Below are 21,305 nucleotides of genomic sequence, written 5' to 3'. Positions count from 1 at the left end.
TTGAGGGCAACCCAGTCATAAATCACTGTGCCCTCTGTATGGGGCCTGGGAGGGGAGGAGGCTGGAGGAGCAGGCCTTTCTCACATCCCCTCCCGTTTACATCTGGATCCCACTGGGCAGGATGGCTGAGAGCAGGCCACCTGTCCACCACACGTACTGAGCTCTTCCTGAGTGCCACGTGGCTCTTAAGGACATAGGTCAGCGGCTGTGATGGTGCTAGAGAGAAGATAAGGGGGAAGCCAGGGACCAGGAGCTTCTCTCTGGAGAGCTGTTCACAGCCCATGTACCCAAGAGGGCTCCCTGGGCTCTGGCCATGGTGCTGAATCCCCAGGGAGTGGCACATGGAGGTTGAGAACATGGTAAACAAGAAGAGTGGTTGTGAGATACCAGTTTCTCTGACAAGAAGAAACAATCTTCCTATGTTCTTTTTGGGAAAGTTGGGCTCCTGACCACCCTCAGATAGATGACCTGGCCTTTGCACCATGATACAACAAAAAGAACATGAGTTCAGAAGCAATTTATAGATATGAGTCCATATCTTTAGCTATGTGACCTTGGACAAGATACATAACCTCTCTGAGCCCTAGAGTTCTCATTTTTGAAACAGGAAGAATATTACTTACTTGAGCAGGATTACTGTTGGAAGAGTGCCTAGTAGAGAGTTTAGCACGATAAATATTTCTTCTCTTTTTCTCTTGGCTTTGTTCCCTGTTTGCTTGCAAATGCACACACACACACACACACACACACACACACACACACACACAACCTATGAGTTTTCTCCCTCTTCTTATATAATGTTGTATGTCTTCCTTCAAAGACATATTTAAGACCCATGTCCTTCTTGTCCTTCCCCAGCATCCCTGGGACACAAGAATCTCTCTGCCTGGTATGCTCAGCACCAAACAGCAGATGTTAGCATTTTGGCATCTCTGGCCTAAGAAAGCTAATTTTATCTTCCCAACTAGATTGAACATTTCAACTGTCCCTGGACCAAGTCCTGTCTTAGTATCTCCATTCCTCCCCCCTCCCCCAAGTCACAGCACTGGCCACAGGGAGACATTTCCAGAGCACCTGTTACCTGCATTTAACCTGTTACCTGCATTTAACCTGTTACCTGCATTTAACAAGGCCTTTCATAGCATCATCCATACAATCATCTAATATAGATTGTTAACCTATATGTTAACCTATATGTTAACCTATATGTTTTCAAACTACTTTGGAGTTAGTTTCTGGCAATGATCCAACTACTATCATATTGCCAGTAAAACCAGTGTAGGTATGTATTTCCCATGTCACAGGAAAGGAAACTAGAAGAAAGAGCAGGTGGTGATGAATCTATGGTAAGTTTCAGAGCAGCATCAAGACCCCAAGGTCCGGAAACCAGGTGAGTCCCCACCCGGGGGTCAGTGTTGACTTAGGAAACAGCCCAGTGTAGCAGGAAAGACAGAGAGCTTGGAGTCAGACCCAGGTCCTGATCTATACTTCACTGCTTCTAGCTGTGTGGCCTTGGGTAATCCACTCTCTGTTTCCTCAGCAATAAAATGAGGATGACAGTAATTGCTACTTCACCTTAACACTGCATGTTAAATGAGATGGTACTTTTGAGAAGTGGTTTATAAAGCCCTGTAGCCATGTTGGTTATGAGAGCATATTATTCAAGGAATTGGGCAGTAGTCATAAGAGGAAACATGTCGTTGGGCCTCTCATAACAGTAAACCGTGCACAACAGTGACAGCCCTTTTCTATGTCCACCTTCAGGGCCCCGCAAAGACAGATCCAACTCATTTCACAGATACTTGGGGAGACCTATTAGGTGCCTAGCATGTTCTAGGTACATCAGTGAAAGTGTGGGTCCAGGACAACAGACATAAACTCCATAAAATTCTGGTATAATCTAGAGCTATAGCAAAGAAAAGACCTAGTATCTGGAAAGAACTTGCTATATGACAGGACTTCAAATGCATGACCTCATCCAAGTCCCAAGACCAGCCTATGATGGAGATGATTTTATCGCCAGAGAAAGAATCAGCTCAAAGAGATTAGATGAACTTGACCAAAGTCTTGTAGCTGGTCAGCAGTCAAGCTGGGAATGGAGCCCAGTTACGAATGACTCCAATCCTCGTGTCCTCAACACAACATTACCCTCTTCTCAAGGCTTAACACAAATGGGGATGGGGGACGTGGTCAAGAAAATCTTAGCACAGCCCCATGCCTTTTGAAATCACTTAAGAAATGCTGTCGGGCTTCCCTGGTGGCGCAGTGGTTAAGAATCCACCTGCCAATGCAGGGACACAGGTTTGAGCCCTGGTCCGGGAAGATTCCACATGCCACGGAACAACTAAGCCCGTGCACGACAACTACTGAGCCTGCGCTCTAGAGCCCGTGAGCCACAACTACTGAGCCTGCGTGCCACGACTACTGAAGCCCGCGTGCCTAGAGCCCGAGCTCTGCAACAAGAGAAGCCACTGCCATGAGAAGCCCACGCACCGCAGTGAAGAGTAGCCCCCGCTCGCCACAACCAGAGAAAAAAGCCCACGCACAGCAATGAAGACCCAATGCAGGCAGGCAGGCAGGAAGGAAGGAAGGAAGAAAGAAAGAAAGAAAGGAAAGAAATGCTGTTGATGATCTTTAAAAAGACTGGACTCGCAAGTATGCCCAGTCATAGCCGGGGGGCGAGGCTTTCCAGAGATTGCTGGGGTCCCAGCAGAGACCTGCACCAATGAGAGAGACAGAGGGGAAAAGGAGCAAGGAAGGATGGGAGGAGAGGGAAAGAGTAGAAACAGAGAAGGCTGCTGGGGAATGCAATTGTTAATATTCTAAATGGAGTTTTGAATGCTTAAGCTTTATTTAAGAACATGCCTGGCTGTGTAATTACAAGGCCTTAAGTTGTTTTCTTTTCCTCACAATAAATAAGGAGCACACAGTTGATCTTTGCAAACACTGCCCTTGCTGGCATCGGCAGAGGTTCCTGATCGCAGACGGACAGCTGGCACTTAGAAGGGCAGCCCCACTGCCACCTGGAAGGGATAAGCTACCTGCCCCCTGGGCCACAGCCAGGCTCTCCAGGTATGGAAAAGGATGAGGAACTAAGGTGCCCTTTCATTCTTGGAGGAAAACACTGGGGTGGCTGGGTGGGTGAGTGAGGTCAGCCCCTTATTTCCCCTGTGGAGCAGGCATTTCTGGGGGCAACTGGCTCTGAGCGGCACGGACACGGTATGGAACCAAACTCAACGAGCATCAGGGGAGGTTGTCCAACCTCTTAAAGGCAGAAGCCTACTTTCTATTGCCCTGAAGGCCTTTGGGCTTCGGATCTACCCAATGAGAAAAAGGAAACAAACGACCGTTCCATCGAGTCACCCGTTCATTCATCCACTGATGTGTCTGCCACGTGCCAGCGCTTGCCAAGTACTGGGTACTGGGTGGCAGAAGAGAGAGGCAGGATGCCTATCTTCAGGGAGCTTTCAGCCCAGCAGGGACAACAAACATCACATAATTGAAAGATAATTATTAAATGCAAACGTACATTTTGTGAGACAGGTGCCATGGAAGAAAAAGAACAGGGACCTAAGAAGAGTGATGGGAACAGCATCTGTGGCGGCGGTTGGTGGGGGGTCACAGAAAGCTTTCAACCGATCCTTGGGCTGAAACTGGAAGGAGGGGTAGGCAGTAACTAAAGAGCCTGGGGGTGGGATGAAAGCCTTCCACCCCGAGGGATCAGCACAGGCAAAGGCTGTGAAGGGTGGCAGCGTGGCACGATGCAGGCTTGGAGGGAAGTGCAGTGCAGCGGGAGCAGGGAGCAGAAGAGGTGGCATGGGAGATGTTGGTGGAGAGCCCTTGGGACAGGTCCCGAGGCTGGTCCCAGGCCTGTACCTCGCTGTCCCACCCAGGTCTCTGTCCCGGCTGCATGCTCACCTGGTAGACTGAGGGGATCTGGCTCTTAGCCCAGGAGCATCAGAGGCACGTTCATGAGGATCTGATTGAAATATTTAAACAATCTGGGATGGGGTGAAGAATGACAGCTCTGGGGAGACCTCTTGGGACACTGGTGTATAAAAGAGACTGGGGCCCTGGGCAGGGAAGCACGAAGCCCTCCCTCTGGAAGGAGGTGAGGAGGCATCAGACACCTACTGCCCGGCAGCAAGTGGGGCACACAGGGCGGGGTGGGGGGGGGTCTGTCCTGCAGCCCTGGCTTCCCCTCCTCTTCTGGCTCTCCCTGACGTGAACAACTCCCCAGAGCTCTGCTGCCTTAGCGACAGAGGTCCTAGATCAGAGGACCACCCTGGGAGACAGGAGAGCTGGAAGCAAGATTCTAACCTTTTAGTACTGCCTACTTAAGGCCCAGAAGGCAAGATGATGGCGGGAGTCATGCTGTGAGCCTGATTTCAGGTTCAGTGGGGGCCTGTGGTCCCGCAAGCACATCATACTTCCTCTTTCACTGCCAAGCCTCTGGACGTACAGAACGAAGTTCCCTCTGCCTGGAATAGTCCTCGCCCAATACCCCACCACCCAGCCGCCCACCAAGCTCTTTCAGCTGCTGACTCCCACCTACCCTCAGGTTTCAGGTGTCTGTCATCACCCCAGGGGGCCTTCCCTGCTACAATTGCCCCCCACAAAGATGCAACACCTGCCTTTGCCAAATGCTCCTCAGGAGCCCTCAGTCCCCATCACACTGAAGAGTAACTGCCTCTACCCTTTGCCTCTCTCTCTCGCCCCCGGAAGCCAAAGACCTAAGTGTAATTTACCTTGGCAGCTTTGCCTGGGACACAGTAGGACCTCAACAGACAGACGTATCTGGTGGGAATTAATGAATGCATGTCTTGGGAAAATGCTATACAACCCTGTGGGAGTGGACTTCGCGGGACTCTAAGACACAAAACATCAGTGGTTAAATGCCAGGCTCAGGGTCGCTTGTTTTGGGATGAGGCTGACGTCATCTGCATCAGCAACACTCTTTACAAAATCCTTGTAACGTGATCACCAAACCGAGTCAGAGTTCCTTTTTTGCCTCCATTTTTAGCTAAACCCAAGAGGATAAAGTGTTTTGGTCATGTCTTCCCAGATTTTGGTATTTGGGTGAGGTCCCCTCACCACATCCCACGGCAGCATCTGCTCGTGGTCCCAAGCTCCCAGGAGGTTGGCAAGGAGACGACAACCCAGTATCGTCTGTCCAAACCCAGGAAATCAATTATAGACACAACGTCCCCTTGAATATCCTGTCAGACGCTCAGGTTCCACTCTCGTCCAAGTCCTTTCCCAACACTATGCACTCAATCCTCACCATAACCCTCTGGGGGGACATGCAGACAGCAGGATTGGACCCATTTTATAGACGAAGATACAGGTGTAGAAGAGGAGGTCTCCTGTTTGCTATCTAAAGAGAACAGTTCTGCGCTAGCTCTACTTCCTTGTAGCAATATGTTGACCATCACCAGGGCATGAGGAGCAGCAGAAGGGCCAGACCACCACACCCTCAAAGGCCTGGGCTCTGGGTTCAGGTTCCCATCAGGTCCATCGTAGGGTCCCTGAGGACTCCTGGGGCCTCATCACTCTGTAAAGTCAAATGAACTGAAATGACCTCCCCAAAGCCCAACCCTGGGTAACTCCAGTTGTTAGCAAAAGCCCCAGCTTAGGCAAGACAGATGCAGCCACATGCAAACAGTCCACCGTCTTGCAGAGAGAAGCACGTGGCCCTAAAGGGTGCCTTACGCCACAGGCATGGGCAGAGCTCGAAAGAATTCCGCTCCTCTGGCTGAACAAACTAGCCCTGGCTAAATGCAAATAGGATAGGAGTTATTCTGGGCAGAGGCTTCAAAATCACAAATCAAGCCAGAGTCTTAACCACATTAAAGAGATGCAGGTGTAAACTCTGCAGTGGAGACATGAACAGACCCATGGAAACATCTATCAGGGAAAAGGATGGGACACAGGGCTGAAGAAGCAGCAATGGAGACTTAGGATCCAGAGAGTTACATGCTCTAAGTCCGGCTCTTACATCGCCCCACGTGCCTGACCGCACGTCACTACCACCCCTTTTTCTGTTTCAATTCTTTTGTTAAGAATGGCAATAGAACATTAATAAAGCCCCCTCCCTGGCAATAACATTATACTAATACATCCTATGAGCGGGCAAGGGTGCATGGCCTTGAGACTGCCCCAGAAGACAGGGGCTGGGGTGGCATCTACTGGCTCCAACCAGCATCTCAACACAACTTGCTAACTCCCTTACCCTTGAGTTTCTGGTTTCCCCACATACTGGGTTAGAATTCCAGAGAAGCCTAAGATCCACCTGTTTAGAGCTTGGGCTTCCAAATGCCTTAAACAAGGACTGAACTTCTGAGCTTCTGTAATAGCTTCCAGGATAAGGACAGACTGTTTACCGAGCACCTACCATGGGCAGCCACTAGGGGACGTGCTGTATGTTCACTCTTTCAATCCTCACAGAAAGGCCCATAGGGTAGGAATTCGTTCCCAGTGTCCTGGGAAGGATACTGAGACGTAATTCCTTGGCCGAGAACACAAAGTAAAAGAGTTGGCAAAGCTGGAGATTCAGTGTCACCTCCAAAGTACATGCTGTTTGCACTCATTCATTTACTCCCTCATTCATTCGTTCATTCATTCATTCTTCAAACCTGCAATTAATATGAAAGAAGCATGATGTAATAAGACCTAGAGTTTGCACAGCATGGGGGAGAGACATACCTCTCCAAAGTGTATTTCAGGTCTAACCTGGACTCCTCAGGTGGGTTCAAGGTGAATGTGGGGAGCAGCCCCTAGTGGCAGCCAGGGGACTGCCATGGCTTAGGTCAGGGGTAGCACATGGCTTACCCCTGCTCTGGCAGACCCAGTGCCCTTCCAACCCAGAATAGTCACGACGGCTGCATCACCTAGAAGGCCACCCAGAAAAGGCAGAGGCTCCTCAAAACCAAGGCAAGCCCCGAGAGACAAAAGGGTTAACCCAGGAATAAAAGAGACTTTCGCAAAGCCATGGAGAAGAAACCAGGAAGAGATACGAGACTGCCAGCCTGCTAAAGCATGAAGAGGGACAAAAATTAATGACGACTCCAAAATAGCCACGAGACTAATCTCATTTTCTAAATCTGTCCTTAACAAGAAAAACGGAGAAGAGAGATGTGGACAAGTGGGAAGTAATGAAGCCTTAGGGGAGGGGGGATGAAAAGAAAAGAAAATCTAGGATAATCAAGGCTGGAAAATACGGGCACATGGTCTAATCCCCAAGGCTAGGAGACACGCAGCCCAGAGGCCAGCGTGTTTACTCAGCATTAGACTGAGTCTTTAAAGGCAAAGCTGATGAAGTTACAGAAAACTCTTAAAGTTCAGTCTGGAGGCTCCTAGAGAATGGAAATACCTGAAATCAGAAAGAACACAACCTTTACATTGAATGTAGGGCTTTGACTACAAAAAATGCAAAATAAATGTCACAGACAATGGCCGGCAAGGGAGGTGCGTGGCCACACAGTCTGGGTCACATTGGGTCTGCCCCGGGTGGATCAGAATGTTGTCCACAAAACAAAGTGAACAGGGGCTTCCCTGGTGGCGCAGTGGTTGAGAATCTGCCTGCTAATGCAGGGGACACGGGTTCGAGCCCTGGTCTGGGAAGATCCCACATGCCGCAGAGCAGCTGGGCCCGTGAGCCACAACTACTGAGCCTGCGCGTCTGGAGCCTGTGCTCCGCAACGAGAGAGGCCGCGATAGTGAGAGGCCCGCGCACCGCGATGAAGAGTGGCCCCCGCTCGCCACAACTAGAGAAAGCCCTCGCACAGAAATGAAGACCCAACACAGCCATAAATAAAAAATAAAAAATAAATAAATAAATAGATACTCCAGGAAAAAAAAAAAAAAAAAGTGAACAGAAATTATCTAGGAAGACATGAGTAATCCCAGGACCACAGGGAGTCTGGAGAAGAGACACAAATGGAAGACAGAAAAAAAGAAACTCAATTTAGGAAGCTTGCCACCTGCCTCACTAGGGCCCAAGGAGCAAATCCTTCCCAGGGTCCCAGAGGGGCAATCACCCAGGAGACTGAGGGTGTGAGTGGGCTGGAAATTGACTTTTTTTTGGAGGCAGCAAATAAATGAGTAGAGACTAAGAAATTCCAAGTTGAAAATCTGGAGCTTGGTGAATTCTAGGGTATGAAACACATTTTGGGTTCAATAGGACCAAAAAGGATCCATTTAAAAGACAACAAAGGCCCTGTCTGAAGTCATCAGATGTCACAGGAGCTGGGATATGGGAAGAATGCAGGGATCCAGGCAGAAATAACACCACTTGACTGCACTGGGAGGTATCAGGTGTTAAAGCTGCAAAAGTTGGCACGAAATCACGAGATGGCCGAGCTCGGGCCTCAGAGTTCATATAATCTGGTCCACATCCCCTCCTTTCCCACTCCCATACCCAGATCTTGTAATGGGGTCTGCCGCCTACAGATATGGTCCTACCTGGGACTGGGGCCAAACACAACCAGGGCTGGTGACATGCAAAGCAGCCCCATGCTTCCTGGAAATGGGCAGATTGAAAGTCTGGTGCTCCTGCAGGCACATAAGTGTGGATTTATCTCCACCTGCTCTGTTCTCTTTGTTGAGCGCTCATACTATGTGACTGCCTGCAAATGGCCCTCTTGAGTGCCAGCCAGTAGGCTAAAGGGCATTGCCGGCTCCCCTAGACCTTGCTGGCAACCACGTGTAAAGGACTTGGTTTCAGGGACTTCCTTAGTAGTCTCCCACAGTCCTTCTGCCAAAATATTCCCCCATTCTGAGAAGTGCTGCTCTGAAGCTTATTGCCTGACCTTCCTCTCCAGCTGGGTTCCAGAGAACTGACACCAGCCCTGGTCGGACCTGAGTTGGCCACGGTCAACAGATGGTAGAGTGGAGTTATGAAGACAACAGGTTCCGGAGCTCTAGAGGCAGCCCACCTAGGGCTGGCTTCTGTCTCTGCCACTGAGTAGCTGTGTAAATGTAGGCAAGTCACTTAACCTCTCTGTGCCTTTAATTCCCATCTGTAAAATGGAGACAATGATGGTGGCCACTTGCTGTTATGAACATAAAATGACATATAATGTGCATATAGGCTAATGCCTGGCATATAATCAGTGTTTTCTAGATGTCCTTGGAACTCACTGCATTGGAATGCCTACCAGGGAAGTAGTGGGGAGGCAACGGTCAAAATAAGCTGAAAACAGCTTTCCTCTGGCCTCGTCTTTGATGGCCCCAGATGCCACTTTTCTTCCAGGAAGAATTTCCCAAAATCCAATGAGGCCAAGTCTGGGCCGTTTGGTAACACTACCTCACTTTACAGATGTGGAAACAGATTAAATGGGCTACACAGCTTATCCAGGGTCACAGATCACCTAGAGAAAGAGCAAAGCCATGTGTAAGGTGTGATCATCCAGCACTGTCATAGCCAAATAGTACCTCTCACAACTGACAGCCAATCCGGGCCCGAGCCCCTCCCCACACTCGCGTGGACCCAAAGTTCAGCATCTTCTCCCTTCCTGAGCACCACACGGATACTCCACTGCACATAGTCCTGACTCAAGCTTCCCACATCATTAGATTGCAAAACTCCCACTGCCTTGACACATGGCTCGCTTTCCAAGTCCTGCTCCCTTGGAATTCTTCCAGCATTTACCTGCTGGCCAGACTAGATGCCCTGGAACCATGAACATGTGTCTACACAGCTCTGGGAGAAATTCCAAAATAGGAAAAGGGCTGTCCTCATCCCACGGTGAGCAGCAGTCCATCCACCCATCCAAACCCACACCTCCTACAATGCCCAACCCCACGGCCACCTCCTCCATGAAGCCTTCTCGGCTGCTCCGCCGCTGATCCATTGTCACACTTACAGGTTAAACCAGTGGCCCCTCCACTGCCTTGTATTGGAAGACTGGAGAAGGTACAGTGCTTCAAAGTTGTGAGCCATCACAGCTTTGTCACAAATAACCCACAAGCTCTAATGAAGAACTGCCACTTGCTTACGATTTTCCTTTCTATACATGTAAATTAGAGAAGGTTCAAAGCCATCCTGCAGTAGCATCCCTCTCACTTGCGTTCTGAGACCCTCTCTTGAGAAGGATTGAAAGGAATAGGATGGCAGCGAAGGCACACCAAGAGTGAGTACAGTATGCACTCCTTGGTAGCCCACCCACCCCATGCACTGATTACAGCCACCGTCGTTCCTGGTTTACCCTTTTCTCCTCTTTTTTTACCACAGCAAAAGTTTACTTCTTTCTCATACTCCATGTCTGCAGAAGGTCAGCTGTGGCTTTGCTCCCATAATCTCCCCAGCGAGACTCAGGCTAATAGAACAGCCTCTGTCTGGAACATTAATATCCTCTGTCCCATGGCAGAGGGCAAAAAGACACGATGGACCACACACAGGCCCTGAAAGCTTCTGCTAAGGAAGGATGTGAGATACACACACACATACACACATGTACACACACATCAGTTTTATTGATATATAATTCACATATGATACAAGTCATCTGATCAAATGTATGATTCACTGGTTTTTGGTATATTCACAGAGTTGTGCAACCCTCACTATAATCCATGTTAGAATGTTTTCTCATCGTCCCCCAAAGAAACCCCATACCAGTATATTCCTGACTTATCTTTACCATACTGGAGATTATAAACTATGAGGGCATTCTTTTATGCCCGTGAGAATATGGCATAATATAAATCTCATTTGTCATATCTGGTATAATAATTTTTAAATGGCTAAGACCTGCTAGGTATAATACCTCACATCCCAGAAACCACACACCTCTCTCTAGGACATCCTTGGCAAGGGTTCTTAACCCAGGGTCCAAGGGGAGTCTGTAAATCCCTGAAAATGCGTGAGAAATGATGTATGCATGTGTGTATGAGGATTCTTATGGGAAGAAACTCCATAGAATGATCATGGCATAGCAGAGTCACTCACACACTCAACAAATAGCCAAGGACCACTGACCATGTGACAGGCATTATTCTAGGTGCTGGAGCCACAGCAGTGGCCCCAAGTCCCTGCTCCAAGGAAGTTCATTCTAGTGGGGGAGACAGAGTACAAACAAGTAACTGAATAACATACCTTCAGATTATCAAAAGTAATAAGGACCAAGGAGTATCCCTTCTAATATCCTTTATAATAAACCGATAATGGTTTAAAAAAAAAAAAAGTAATAAGGGCCAAGGAAATGATGTAGCAAAGAGTGAAGTGAAGAAAGGCCGCTCAGATTGGGAGGCCAGAGAGGCCTTGCTGAGAGAGACATTGGAGGGAATGATGAGAAGGGCCCAGCCCTGCAGAGATCTGGGGCAGGGGATTCATCTGGGTTGGATGGAACAGCAAGCACCAAACCTCCAAGGGGAACGTGAGCTTGGTGTGTTCAAGGGATTGAAAGAAAGGTTCATAGGCTGCCGCAGAGGGCCAGGGAGAAGAGAGCAAGGAAAGTCAAGAGGGAGATGGAAACCAAATCAACTCGAATCCCGTGGCCACAGTAAGAGGTTTAGCTTTTATTATAAATAAAGTGAGAAGTAATTGGAGGGCTTTAAGCAGCAGAGTGACACGATCCGATTTATGTGTTTAAAATATCACTCTGGCAACTGTGTTGGGAATGAAATGTAGGGGACAAAGCGGAGGCAATAAAACCAGTTAGGAAGCCATTATCATAGAGCCAGGTGGCTTGGATCAAGACAGTCTACGTGGAGGGAGAGGGAAGTGGATGGATATAAAGTATCCTATGGACTTGATGAATTGAATGGTGGAAGGGTGGAGGAGGGCAGGGAAAGGGAAGAGAAGAGTAAAAAATGACTCCTAAGGTTTTGGCCTCAGCAATTTGGTGGATGGTACCACTTAGAGAAACACGAAACACTGAGGGTTTGGAGTGAGGATGTGGAATGAAACCACGAATTCTGTTTTGGCCAAGTCAAGTCTGCCTTGTGTCTTAGCCACCCAAGTAGAGATGCCAGGGAAGCAGTTTGATTTATGAGTCCAAAGGGCCAGGATGGGAACAGGGCTAGGAATATAAATTTACAGGTTTAGCGCTAAAGTCCCTTCCACCTTTAACTATCTATGATTCTGTGAAATCAGAGACCAATGAGCAGGGGCGAAGTCATTAATAACAGCAAAAATAGTGAGTCTTTCGTAAAGCGCTGCCTTAAGCACTTTTCGAGCATCGTCTCATTTAAAACTCAGAACAATCCCATGAAGTGGGAACTATTATATTCCCTTCAAAGCTCACGGAAGCTGTAGGACGTGGACTTGTAAATCTAGGATTTGAACCCTGGCCTTTCCATCTCCGAAGCCCACACTCCTAACTGTTAGCTACACAGCGTTCAATGGCTGAGTGCTGCACATAAGACAGAGGAGGAAGGGCACGTGCGAAGAAAAGGTCACGGGACAAGTGTGCCAGTTACAACCCCTTTGGGACTTGGAGAAAAATCAGTGCAGAGGTAAGGGGCAAGAAGAGGCAAAAGTCTACTGATACAATATCTACACGCTGTCTTGGAACTCAGGATGGGGTGGTTGTTTCAAGGAGAGAGAACACCAAGTAATTTACAATGCATAATAAATCAGTCTCACCACATGTTCACCCCAGTGGTCTCAGGAGAAATGTGTTGCCGACTCAGCCATGTCCTGAAAGGGCAGGGACTCTGGCCACTTCCTCTTCTCCTACCTGCCCAGTGTCGCTGACTTTCTCTCCTTGTGCACATGACACAGTTGACACAGTTGTGCCCAAATCTGGACATTCTCCCCTCCCCACCCCATTCCCCTCCCACACAGGTAAGCTCTGGGCTGACTCTCTCAGCTGAAGACCTCGTGTATGTTTGCTTACAACAAAGAGGGATAACTTAGTGCGACGTAGGGAGAGAAATCAAGCAACTGAACACAAGAAAGATCCCACCACAATAACTCTAAGGGATTAAATAAATTATCTTGGCTTGCTGGAATCTTACATTACATATTCTTGGAAATAAGTGGGCCACAGGCTAACGTTAAGAAATTTCTCACAGCAAAGATATTCAGGTCGTAATGTAGCTGTTGTTACAGGATTTGACCTGAATAGGAAAAGAAATGAAACAGAGTTTTCTCAACAGAGCTCTCTGAGGATGGATGGTGCTAAATCCCCCAGGGGAAATAGAGGCTCTCTAATAAAACTTTAAAGACCCTCCTCCACCCACCCCATAAGGAATTCTTGCTGTGAAAACTAGACAGAGAAACAAAACATGCCTAGGAAGTAGAAAAGTCCAGGGACTTCAGAGTCAAAAGGATCAGAGTCCAAATCCTGGCTGTTCCACTAACTACTATGTGACCTTGGGGGAAGTCAGTTATGACTTCTGAGCCTCAGTGTTCTCATCTATGAAATGGGGATAGGGGAACCCTAACTTACAGTTACCCTGAGGGGTGAGATCATATTTGCCAAAGCACCAGGTCCAGTCCTTGGCATGTAGTAAAGTTCTCAATCAGTATTAGTTTTTCCCTCTTCTCCTCAGATACCTGCATTTTTTATGCAATTCTGTAAAAATGTTAAGAAAATTTTTTAATTGCTTCAGTGAAAAACATTGTCCCTTCTGGCCCATGAGCTACAGTAGAAAGATTCCTGGAAAGAGAATCAGAGGACTTTGGTGCAGTTGTATTTCTGCTACTTAGAAATCAGACCCTCTCTGGACCTGTCTTCTGGGTTATAAAAAAGGCTACCTACCGCACTCCCCAACCCAGGATGGTAAGAAGATTAAAGGAGATAACATAGAAGAAAGTACTTTGAAACCATGAAGCGCTCTACAGATGAAAGGAAGTACCATCACTTGAGTGCAGTTCACAGGTACACGTCGCCATGACTCTACTTATGGGGACCCCAGACTGTGGCGATCTGGTCTCTATGTGAGACACCCCAGAGAAAACAAACCCCAGGAAGGAAGAGATGAGTCAACTGCAGGGGGTGGGGGGGGTGGGTAGAAGATTCAACAAACGATCCAAGTTCACTAGTGTTAGTGGGTATGGTCCCAAGATGGAAATAAAGTGTAAGCTCATCAATTGCCTCTGGGTGGATCCTTTCTGAAACTACCAGGGCTAAAAGGGGTCTACATACAGTCTAGAGCAAGGGGGACTAAATGGAGACCACAGAGAATCTATCAGGGTTTATTCATCAGTATTTAAGAAGAAAGTCATCAGAGAGATTGTAGATAGGAGTCTAGTCACCAGAGAGATGCAGGACAGGAATCCAGCTTTTCCAGAATAAAGTAGTGGTCAGAATTCCTGTCAAGGCCACCTAATCTCTCCTCTTTGATTCCACGATCACCACCACCAGTAATAACAATAATTACAACACTATTAGCAGCTTCCATTTCTAAACTCTGATTATTTACAGGCACTGGGCTAAGTGCTGTATGTGCCTCGTGTCATTTAAGCTTTATCACATCCCATCACCAGAACAGGCACCATTTTTACATCCGTTTTACAGATCAGCAATAGCCATTCCAATTACCCACTTGGAAAACCCCTATCCTTAAGAATCCTTGGGACTTCCCTGGTGGCGCAGTGGTTAAGAATCCTCCTGCCAATGCAGGGGACACGGGTTCGAGCCCTGGTCCAGGGAGATCCCACATGCCGCAGAGCAACTAAGCCTGTGCGCTACAACTACTGAGCCCATGAGTACAACTACTGAAGACTGCACGCCTAGAGCCCGTGCTCCGCCACCGCAATGAGAAGCCCACGCACCACAATGAAGACTAGCCCCCACTTGCTGCAACCAGAGAAAGCCCGCGCACAGCAATGAAGACCCAACACAGCCAAAAATTAATTAATTAATTAATTATTTAAAAAAAAGAATCCTTAATCTGAAATCCTTAAGATCAGGGAAAGGATATAGGGTCAAGAATATTCCAGTCTCTCAAAAAGTATTTCCCTTGATGTGTAGGAATCAGTATTTCATTTTTCACACTCCAGAAAAGACAGAGAAAACAGAAGCGGTCAAAAAGAGATAGTCAGTCACTCGTAAACCTTGAAGAGTCCTAATCTCCAGCCTTCTCTGTGGCAGACCACCTGGCCTTCACATCGTTGGCTCCTTTTCTGGCACAGGAAAGAATTACACTGACTAATGCAACAGCAGCTTAGAGGTGGGAGACAGTTGAACCAATCAGAACAATTTGGATAACTTGACATTGGTACAGAAGGCAATGATCTCACTTCTGGCTTCTTATTGGGTACAGAGGGGAGAAGAAAAGACTTCTCAGCCATCACCCAAAGAAAAAAGAAGAAGAAGGGGGAAAACAAAAGCCGCCAAGCCAGGGCTCGGCAATTAGTGCTGGAGTAAGTGATCATCTTGTGATTGCTCAGCTGGGGCCTGAAGACTTGTAAATGCATGTAGAGGACAGAAATAGAAGATGTTGTGAGAGAGCAGAGAAACCTGGCCCATCTGCCAGGAGAAAATGTCCCGAAGCTGCTGGGAAATTCACTCAGTCAGGATTTGGGGTGTGTCTTCGTAAATGGGAAAAGTTAATAAACCAACCCATCGATGAAGCCAGTGCATATGCCTCGACCTCTTAACTCACTTCTCTGCGATCCTCAGGTTCCTCCAGCAGCCCCACCGTGCCTATCAGAGCCCCTGACCCTCTCGCCTTGATCTGAGCATCCAACTAGCCCCCAGTATGCAGACAGGCCCAAACTGGGGCTGGACTGATGGTGACCCATCTTTCTCACTCTTGATCCCTTTGTGGCCAACAGCAAGTACTTTGTCAAGAGCCGGCCAATGTATCCAGGAGAAAACAGTGCCCAAGGTCATGGGCAGGCTCACTGGTGTCATCAGAACCTATTCCACCCAGACCCTTCCTGCCCCCAAAGTCTTGGGAATCTTGCAAAGCCCCACCAGCCCGTCACTGCCACCAGCCAGCAGACCCAGATCATCTCAGAAGAGATGGTGGGTCACAGCCCTCTTCTGGGCTCTCAAGGGTAATTCAAAGACAGGTTCTAGTACAACCCACTTCAGAGACACCTTTAACCCAAGATGCATCTCCCCCCACCTCTGTGGCCCACGGAAACATGATGGGTCCGGCAGCCCTCTCAGTTGCCCTACGAGCTTCGGGTGACACAGTGCCCTAGCAGGCTCTGAGCACCGAGCCACTGTCGTCAAAAGGGACAGAGCCTCTCCTATGCTGGCAGCTTCTGTCCGAAGTATGACCCTAGACCACAAACTGGCACTCCATATGTCGTATTCTGCCCACAGAGTAGTTCTGCCTGGCCCATGAGTTGAGAGGTTTTATTTTTAGTTGCCAGTATTTAAAACTTGAAAGGTTTCACTGGACCTCCAGCTCTTCTTGAAAAAAAAAAAAAAAGCAGTAAATCTGGCAACCTAAGTCCCCGCCTCCTCATGGCAGCAGTCAGCTGGAATTGCTTACAGGCTGCCCCTCGGGGGGAACACGTGGTCCCCAGCCTCCACTCTCCCCACCTGCTCCGCCGTGGGCATTTGGCTTTGTGACCCTTGTATGAGTTAGTATGAAAAGGAGACTACTCAGAGGTCAAAAGCTTCTTCCCCTGGGATAGTTTACATTGAAACTCAAATCCCCAATAAAATAAACACCTGGAACATACGGTCCAAGGCCCTCCTCTGGTCCCAGCTATGCCCCCAGCTGCGAAGAACACACATCTGGAGAATCCTACCACAGAGGCTCAATTAGGGCAAGGGGGCAATGGCTAAATGAGACAGCTGCAGGGGAGGCCTCGGTCCCCCACAGGTACTACATCAGGCCCTGAGCAATGGCCATACAGTGTGCTATGTCCAGAGAAAGGAAAGAAAGTTCAGCACAAAGCAGGGGTGGCCATAACTGATTAAAAAAATATTTACCAAGCACTCACTACGTGCTTGGGAAAACACACAGAGGCCCGGGGGTGAGGCCAGGACCCCCCAGAAGAGAAACAACTCACCCACCACAATTCTCCACGACTTTTCTCTTTCTCTACCTCCCCTCCACTTCCCTTGGATGCTGTGTCTCTTCCTGTGAGACTCCTATGCAGCCGGGATGCCCTTCAAGTGCCAAGTGCCTGGGCCAGTGCAACTCTCAAGTGGCCAAAGGAAAGATTCATCCGCACACCATTCCTCCATTTTCTCCCCAAATACAGTAGACTCCATCCCCCTGGTTCCTATGGAATCTCTGTTCTTGGAGAACATGCCCAGCAGATGTCCAAAATGGTCACCATCCGAAAAGAAGGCTTGACCGAACAGCAAGGACCCCCAACAGGTGCAGCGTGTTGGCACTTCCCCTAATCGCTGGCCCTAGGCTTCTTTTCAAGCCCACCTCTCCCCAGGAAATGGTGGTCCTCCCGTCTAATCCCAGAGTCTTCAGCCCAGAATTAGGCTTGGAGAGGAAGCACCAAGCTCGTGTGCTTCCACCCCTACAGGTCTAGACAGAGCCGACTGTCAGGAGGCCCCTCCACCATCAGACATGGCAGTGGTGGGAGGGGAGAGGTGAGAGGAGGGAGGCACAGACAGAGGGGATCCCACCAGGGCCATGTCACCTCCAACTTGTCCCAAAGCTGTGTAACCTTATATACAGGTGTCTGCTTTTCAGAGCTCTTCTGCACTGAACCCAGAATCTATTTCGACATGACACTTGGCCTGGCCCTGCTTTCCCCCTTCCAAACCCCACGCCACCACCCCAGCACACACACACACACACACACACACACACACACACTTACGGACCTACACATGGTCTCAGAAGTATAGTACTCACATCACACACTACACTTATATGGGGAATTTCCTCTCATTTACATTCCAATACAATTGCAAATTTCATCACAGAAGTGAACAAACTTGGGAGTGAAGAGACACTCCCACTAAGCCTTGGTCCTAGGCTCTTCCATCCAACAGGAACCTTAGAGATCATCAAATCCAAACCCCTTGTTTGAAGAGGCAAAATCTCAGGTCCAGAGAAGTGAAGGGACTTGCCCCAGGACACAGAGTGGCAAAGCCAGGTCCAGATCTCGGGCCTTGGGCTTCACAGCCCGGGACTGTCTCTCCCCCAGCCCTATGACCCCACCCACCCACCCACTCTCTGTGGCCCAGGACCCAGCTCTACTTACATATAGCGCAAGTGGGGATTTTTGGCAAAGGCTCTGGGCTGGATGCTCCGAAGTCCTGAGTTCTTGATGGTCCTGGAGAGAGAGAAAAAGATGTTCAGCAGAGCTTAGGGAGCAGAGAAACATCTCTGCTCTGGGCCGAGGCTGACAGCCAGTGAGGCCAAGACTGGACGGCAGCCGCCCGGTGAACTGAATGCATCTCTTCATCATCAGTCATCACTGGCTGATCCAACTGAGGGGGTCCAGTGGGAGGCATCTGGGCTCATACCACACTGGGACCTGGGTCAGGGTAAGGGATGTGCCCGTCCTGGCAAGTGGGTAAGAATCTGGTCCAGTGACTACAGTGCTGCAGCCCCCTTTGTGCCTTTTCCCTTCCCCCACCCCAAATCTCCCACAGCCACTTGCACTGAATCCAAAGCAGGAGGTGACCGCAAATTTCCTGCTCCACGGGGACCATCAGCCAAGCACAGGGCTGAGAAAGGAATACTAGCCCAGGAGACCTGGGTTCAGGTCCTGCTTTGAAACCCAAACTACGGGCTGAGCCCTAGCCCATCCCACTCCCCCCACACCCCGGGAGCTGGTGCACTCACAGTTTCTGGAGGCCGGTGTAGAGCTCCATGTCCACAGCGTTGAGCGTGTGCAGACCGCGCCAGTTCTCTATGTGTCTGCAGGGGAGAGGAAAGGCAGGGTTCAGGTCAGCAGAGGGGCCACGGGAAAGGAACTGGCTTTAGTGCCAGAGACCTGGGTTCGAATCCTGGAGCAGCCACCCATGAGCCAGGATTTCCACCAAGTCGCCAATTATCTCTGAGCCGGTTTCTTCCCCAGTGTGGTGTCATGCGTGCCACCTGGCTGATGGGCTCGCTGTGGGATCCCAAGCGCCAAACTCATGGACAGCATTTAACGTTCCCCCCCTCAGCTCCAGAAAAACTACTCTTTAAATTCTTGAGATCCAATCTCCCTGTGGGTCTTCCTGACTTAGTTTCCTTCCATTCTCTTTCATTCTTTTTCATTTATAGGATTGTTTAAAGGACAGGCTTGTTTTCTTAAGTTCCTGCCCGTAAAGACAATACAGATGACGTGGTTTAAATAAAGGGGGTGTGTAGGGGGGCTTGCTGGTGAACATGGCTTGGGGGTGGAAAAGCCCAGAAGGAATACACATCTCCTCAGGGTCCCGCAGGGGCCAGACATTGATGACCCCCTTTGGGTGACCATGGCCCAATCCATCTGGAGTTCAAGAACATCAATGGCTTGATATGGCAGAATCAACTCCACAAAGGAGGGGCGACCACAGGCCTGGGTGTCATGGAAAGAACATGAGGCTGGCAGTCGAGAAGCCTGATTCCAGCTTCATCTCTGTGACTTAAGCAGCCGTAGCTTTGACCATGAGCTTTCAGCTCTCTGGGCCTCTGGTGTCCTCATTTGCAAAGAGAGAGGGTGCACCAGATCAGCAGTTTCTCCCCCACATCTTCACAAAGATCTCCTCTTAGAACTTTCTCCCAAGAGACTTGATGTTTAGCTCCCTAAACATGTGTCGAAAAAGCACACACATTTATTAAGTAATAATTAATTCATCTTCTCGGATTTATTAATCCAAGATATAAATCACTGTAAACCAGAGCTTTTTATCAACAGGCATAAACCAGCGCTGACTCACCCAGTGGATAAATTCCAGCCCAAAGCAAAGGAATTCTTGAAAGTACTGTTAGCATGGAAGGGCTTATCATGGGTATGGATTTGATTTCCTTTGTTTGTTTGTTTATTTGTTTTATATTGACAAAACACCAGGGACAAACATCCTCCATTACTGCTTTTGGTGTCAAGGTGGAGAACCATCAGACTGTTGATTACCAAGGTCCTTCCCAGCTCTAGAGCTGTCTGAGCAAAGACCATTCATACACACCCCCTACCCCAAGGAGCTTCAAGGGGCCACGGGAAAAGGCTTCCCGCTGCCCTCCTGGGATCTGACTCTCCTGTCAGTGCCCCCAAAGTCTAAGCCTGCTTTTTGCAAGGAGGGAAAAGAAGTGACAGCTCACCCTGGGACAGAGCTACCTGAGGCACAGAAAAGTGCCAGCCACCTTCCCCAGACGTCTCCTCCCTAGCCCCTCCCCACCCCTGGCTCTGCCATCTGCCATCACGTGGAGCCGGAGCCAGGAAGGCCACAGGGAGGTGGTGGCCAGGGCCTCTGGAAGCATTTCAGAGTCGCGCAGTGACAAGGTATGCCAAGAGCCCTTTTTGTACCACATTCTCTCGGAGCCCCTGCTAAGCAGCCAGACACACTGGCATCTGCTGGGGACATGGACCAGGTGGCCAGGCCAGTACTGAATTCCAACTCCAAAGCCTTCTCCCTGGAAGCCTCATGGCCCCAGGACAGTTCGCTTGGTCTGGTCTCGCCAGGGCAGGGACCCTGGCTCCATGTCAGATGAAAAGGAAGGCCAGAAGTGGTAGAAGGACCTGGGCCAGCCCCACTCCCACCCAGAGCATTCACTGGGCCCTCGGTCCAGGTAAACCACCAAGTAGATTGCAGTGTTTCTGCAGGCGGCCATTCATTCATGGGAGCCCAGCTTCAGACAAGAATCTACTTCCAACGAGCAGCTGTCAATCAAGTTGTTTAAATAAATGAAATCATTTTTCCGAGCCCACATTAGAATTCCAGAAATGTGTTTTTATTATGGCTGAGTTGTCAGTCATTATTGCATTCTAATACTTTACCCCTCTCAGCCCTCCTGTTCTTATGCCCACAAATGACCCTTCCCCTGCATAGGCACACACCGAGACATGGCAGGACAATGGCTGAAGTCCTTGGTGCAAAGGACTCCCTGGTCAATAGCATATGGCCCCTGCGTCCTCTTTTGGGTCTGAGTTTTCCTACATGGGGGAATAGCACTTTTACAGCAACGGTGCAACAGTGTGGTTAGGAGTTGGGGCTCCAGAGCCGGGTCAGCAAACTACAAATTCCAACCCACCACTCATTTCTGTACAGCCTGAGAAAGAAGAATCGTTTTTACATTTTTTTAAAAATCAAAAGTAGAATCCTATTTTGTGACATGTGAAAAGTATATGAAATATAAATGTCCATTTTCATATCTACTCTTTTACTTTTTTTACTCTTTTTTACTCTTTTTTACTCTTTTTACTCTTAAGTGGTCTGTGACCACTTTTCCCCACAAAGATGGAGGTGAGATGGAGCTGCAGAGACTCACCTAAAATACTGACTTTCTGG

The 21,305-nt window shown here is 48.9% G+C and overlaps 1 protein-coding gene across 3 annotated transcripts in view; it reads right to left on the bottom strand.

The window, feature by feature from the left end:
- The window catches only part of NTRK3 (neurotrophic receptor tyrosine kinase 3), a 369,430-nt gene that overhangs the window by 275,640 nt on the left and 72,485 nt on the right, over positions 1–21,305 (bottom strand). For all 3 annotated transcript variants that reach the window (XM_036844028.1, XM_036844029.1, XM_036844030.1), the window contains exons 2-3: positions 18,676–18,750; positions 18,089–18,160 (exon numbers count right to left, since the gene is read on the bottom strand). In XM_036844028.1, the coding sequence (XP_036699923.1) occupies positions 18,089–18,160; positions 18,676–18,750 (147 nt within the window). The remainder of the gene's footprint in view (positions 1–18,088; positions 18,161–18,675; positions 18,751–21,305) is intronic.

The sequence above is a fragment of the Balaenoptera musculus genome, chromosome 2, assembly GCF_009873245.2.
Source record: "Balaenoptera musculus isolate JJ_BM4_2016_0621 chromosome 2, mBalMus1.pri.v3, whole genome shotgun sequence".
Classification (NCBI taxonomy): Eukaryota; Metazoa; Chordata; class Mammalia; order Artiodactyla; family Balaenopteridae; genus Balaenoptera; species Balaenoptera musculus.
This window is presented reverse-complemented; position numbering and strand designations above follow the sequence as displayed.